The sequence below is a fragment of the Eutrema salsugineum genome, unplaced genomic scaffold (genome assembly GCF_000478725.1).
Source record: "Eutrema salsugineum unplaced genomic scaffold, Eutsalg1_0 scaffold_2, whole genome shotgun sequence".
Classification (NCBI taxonomy): domain Eukaryota; kingdom Viridiplantae; phylum Streptophyta; class Magnoliopsida; order Brassicales; family Brassicaceae; genus Eutrema; species Eutrema salsugineum.
In genome coordinates this window covers 8,507,656-8,512,573 of record NW_006256829.1, presented here as the reverse complement: position 1 = coordinate 8,512,573, position 4,918 = coordinate 8,507,656, and the positions used below count along the sequence as shown (strand labels likewise).

The 4,918-nt window shown below is 29.2% G+C and overlaps 1 protein-coding gene across 1 annotated transcript; it reads left to right on the top strand.

Moving 5' to 3' along the window:
* The first annotated feature begins 3,495 nt into the window (after positions 1–3,495).
* On the top strand, positions 3,496–4,918 carry LOC18018522. The gene has a single exon (XM_006400908.2). The coding sequence runs from the start codon at positions 3,842–3,844 to the stop codon at positions 4,724–4,726; it is 885 nt and encodes a 294-aa protein (XP_006400971.1). The 5' UTR covers positions 3,496–3,841; the 3' UTR covers positions 4,727–4,918.

Below are 4,918 nucleotides of genomic sequence, written 5' to 3'. Positions count from 1 at the left end.
GATTTGCTAAGATCAAAATATCCACCTTTTATTTGTAATATATATATATATATATATATACGACCGGGTCATGAAATAATTTCTGTTGAACAAGTCATGTTTTTTTTTTTTCTACAACGTTTACATCGCAATTGCAGATTATAAAGATTAGTTCGGATTTTAATCCCTGGTTAACCGAAATTCATACTCTTTTTGTGTGACTTAACAGAAATTTATACACTTCGGTCCTCTTCCGCAAGCCAATAAGAGTTATGTATGCTCATGGAAAACTAAAAAAAGGAGAAATATTGCATTAGGCCTTCAACCGAAAGTGTTGTATGGCCCATTTGGAAATACTGGTTTGAATGGGCCAAAACTCGTTATGTGCTTCTTGTTCAAGTTATGTTAAAAGCCATCGCCCATGAGATTTAACACACATTATTCTGAATGTTATCAAACATTTTTTAATGAGAGATTTAGGTTCGTTTATATATTAAAAATTGAAAACTAATTTTAGAACTGAGGGTAATATACGAATTTAATACTGAAAAATGTTCAACATTATTATTTTTTGTTAATATCATTTATTACGCTGGAAACAAATTAACACAAACCACAAGAATATATATCATAATTGTGAAAATTTAATAAAAATAAATCAATACTTTCTCTCTCAATTTATTACCTCATCTATTTATTCTATGAAAACAAACTGAATACCATGAAATAATCAATCGTGTAAAATGAAAAACATTCCAGCATGTCAGCATGTAGGCCATACTCTCGAACAACATCTTTATGTTACAAACTGTTTAAATATTGTAGTCTTCTGTGTAAGGTATGCATTTTAAAGATAAGATTTGTTTGGTGCTATTTGTGGGAATTGTCCTAGAACAAAACCTTGTTAGAATTACTTTAGGTCCAGGGATTATCCGTTAATTTATTTCTTTCAGAACTTATATATTGTATATGCTATACGAAACTGACTCCTATGAAAAGATTATTGCAATATAAAACGAACTTTACCTTTTAAAAGTACGGCAATGTGTTTTTATTGCAAATGAGTTCATTTTTATCAAAACAAAGTCACAGTCAAAACTTACTCTAACGGTATTGTAGGAAAAACGAAAAGAAACAAAAATAATTCGTATAGAGAGTAAATATGAAACAAAACTTTACGTCTATATAATAATTTAAAAACCACCGATGATAATGGAATCGAATCAAGAGGGGAAAACAAACAGCTATAGTGAGTTTGTGGGCGACGGTTGTCTAACCTTTGGCTCTGTCTATTTATTATCTTATCCAATCATATTTTCTGGGTTCCCCTCGTGGCTTCTCCTATTTTTATTCCTTACAAACGCTTCAATTTTAAATGTTTGCTATATTTGCTTTGAATAATTCATTTTCCCTTTTACCAGCTTATTCTATCATTTTCTCAAAAAAAAAAAAAAAAAACTTATTCCAGAACCAACACTCAAATTGTAATCAGTTATCCCACAACCACAGTCATATATAGACTGGTTGCAGTAAAACACGTTTAACACTAACTAGATTCTAGATGCACAGAAATATTTTTTATTGTTTAACGAACTTTGTAATTTAATTTATGTTTTTGAGTTTCAATCTAATTATTTTTATAAATATATTTTTTAATAAGTGAAAATATTAATTTTTTTTGTTTAGATATACTTTTATAGTATTAAAATTAATTATGATTATAAAAATATAATTTTAACTCTTCCGCTAATATTAATTCAAAATAAAATATTATAAAAACATAATTCTAACTTTTCCGTTCATATTACCGTATAATATAAATATTTGTTAAAAGTTTGAGATGTATTAACAGTATTATTTAGCATTATAGTTTTTTAAAATTTAATCAACTAAGGGAGTGTACAACTGGTTTTTCAAACCACATTATATTGTATGCAATAATTTTTAATTTTTTATGTTTTGATTTTGTATGAAAAATATATTTTCGATATACATGTATAATTCAAAATTAGTGATTTTAGTTACCAAAATATTTTTAACCCGGTTTTTATATATATTTTTAGTTCTATGAATTTAAAAAAATATATTTTAGTATTTAAATTATACATTTAAATTTTACCTATTGTTTTATTATTAATTTGTAACTAAATTATAATCGTAAATATATTATATAAGCAACATAAATATCATATCATTTACATCATTATAAATATTTAATATTTCAAATATAACCATTATTTTCATATGTGATTTTTTTTTTCAAAAATTCTAGATATTTTTGATAAAAATTTTAATAGTATAGAAATTATTTAAATTAGAATCTTTAATTCAAATCTAAATTAATATTTGATTTATTATTTTTAATCAAATCAAATCAAATCTAAATTACCTATATTTAAATAACTCTAAAAATATTTAAATTAATAACTAATTTTCGAAATTAAATATAAATAATTATTAAAATTATTTTTAAACACTTAAAAAAAATTAGAAATGTTTGGAAACAAATACTAAATATGCTTCACTTTTAATATAATAGATTATAAAAAGAAACCATTCCATAACGTACACCCATGAATTACCCATGTGTATATATAGATGTATAAATTTGTGGAAAACATACGAATAAGAATCTTGGGTCTATTTTTCAATGTAATAAGCTCTAAATAAAACTGAAAACGTTTTTTCCATTTTACTTGGAAAAAAAGTTCAAGTGTGAAATTTGGTAAAAGTTATAACGGAGTTACAAAAACTAAAAGTTTTAATGATATACAGATATATGTAAATGTGTATTGCACAAAAAGCTCTAACTAGCAGCAATAAATTAAAGAAAAACAAAAAACATCTATTGCAATTTGTACATTAGTATATACCATATTAACCATTCACAACAAAACAAAAAACAAGAAAAGAAGATGTATATTGTGCCCATATTAATTAGCATATATATATATATACACACTATATGAGTATGTTTGTATATGGCGCTGTGCCGCTGTCGACGAGAGACAAAAAACAGAAATTTTTAATATTTTTATTGTTTGTATTATGAAATATTGTGGCGTCTAGCTGAAAAATAAAACACAAATAGTAATAATGTGGACCGTTCAATTCTTGTATAATTCATAATATATTGTTTACAACATTTCCTTTTTAATCATTGTAACCTGAATTACCTTCTATTAATTATAAAGAAAATAATTATCATTCGAGCTCAGACTTTATCTGATCGCCAAATAATTATATTCAACGACTTTTCAATATGAAAATTCATTTGTTCCGTAGATTAAATTTCTGTCATTACGCGATTACGCAGCATCACCGAAACAAATCACAAACAATTACTTTTATTTTGAGAGAAATAACTGAAATAGTTGTATTACAACTTACAAGACTGATTTTGGGTACTCTAAAGCATAAGTATAATCCCTGAGAATAATATTTCTGTAAAGTGTACCATAATTTCTCTTATATATTTCAAAATGTTGCGGTAAAGGCACCAAGACTTGGCCCTTTTGTGCCAAGTAGTACAAGGAACCCAACCTGTGAACCTAAATTGCTTTGAAAGAGAAGTATTTCTATCTATATCACACACACAAAAAATCTATCTTTCTCTTTCAATCTTAATTTCTGCTCACCTTTAAGGCAAGTTTCCATCTTTTGCTCCTCTAACAAATATCAATTGCTGCTAAAATCTCTCTTCTTTCCAAAAGTTTCACACATTTAGGTTCTTCTAATCGTTGAAAAAGGGTAACCGAATCTTGCTTCATTCCTCTGTAATTTCACGCAAAGGACCCAAATTTGGGGGGTTTTTTGTTTCTTTTTTTCTTTTCATGTGATGTGAGAATTTTGGGTGAGAAAGATGAAGACTATTAGTGGGTTAGGAATTGGTTTGAGTTTGGTGTTTGGGTTTCTTCTATTAGCACTTGCTGCAGAAGTCTATTACCTTCTGAGATGGAAGAAGCACAAGAAGAGAGTCATAAGCCAAGAGAGTGAAGAAGAGAAAGAAGAAGAAGAACAGATTGGATACGCTAAGGAGCTAATCCAGCTCTTCTGCTTCAAAAAGCCTCAATCTTTACAGGCCAACAATGGCGGAAGAGAAGGGGAAATCTCGATGAATCAAGATGGGACTCAAGATTTAGAGCTTGGGTTGATGAAACATTTGGGTGGAGGAGATCTAGGGTTTGAAGCAGAGCTCATGAAGCTTCATAACCAGAGGTTTCTCTTCACAATCATGGAAGAGACAAAAGCTGATTTGGAATCTGAAGATGGAAAATCGAGATTGGGTTCGAGATCGAGAACAAGGAGCCTGAGTGATCTTCCGCTCGGAGTAAATGACTGTAATACCCCTGGATTCACTCCATTGGCCTCTCCTACGACACTAAAGTCATCTCCTTTAGAGTCTTACTCGCACCATGGATTCAATCCTCTGTTCGAATCAGACGGTGAGCTTGAGTTTAACAAGTTTTTCAGGTCGTCTTCTTCGCCTCCGCCGAAATTTAAGTTCATGAGAGACGCTGAAGAGAAGCTGAGGAAGAGATTGATCGAAGAAGCTAAAAGGAGAGAGCAAAAACCGGACCTTTCGATGGTAACAGAGGGTTCGTTTCTGAAGTTCATGAATCCTGCGATGAACAGAGAGAAGAAACAGAGTATTCAAGAATCTGATGAAACGGTGTCGTTTTCTCCTTCTTCTTCATCAGGTACAAATCTTAGAACGTTAGACCAGAAATCCACACTGGTTCTTTAGTATTAGATCTCTCTGTTTCTACTCCTTAACTGTTATTTTTGGTTGAAATTTTTAAGAGTTTCAATTTTATTGTGTGAATTATAATCTTTCCTTTCTCTCATTCTTGGAATGAGTTCTTCTGTAAGTATCAATCTGAAAAATTTGCAGATGCTTCTTTAAAGAATTTGCCTGAGAAATTTGTATAAGCTAGAA

What these genes read in the sequence shown, in the direction of transcription:
- LOC18018522 (XM_006400908.2), top strand. Translation starts at nt 3,842, where the DNA reads ATGAAGACTATTAGTGGGTTAGGAATTGGTTTGAGTTTGGTGTTTGGG.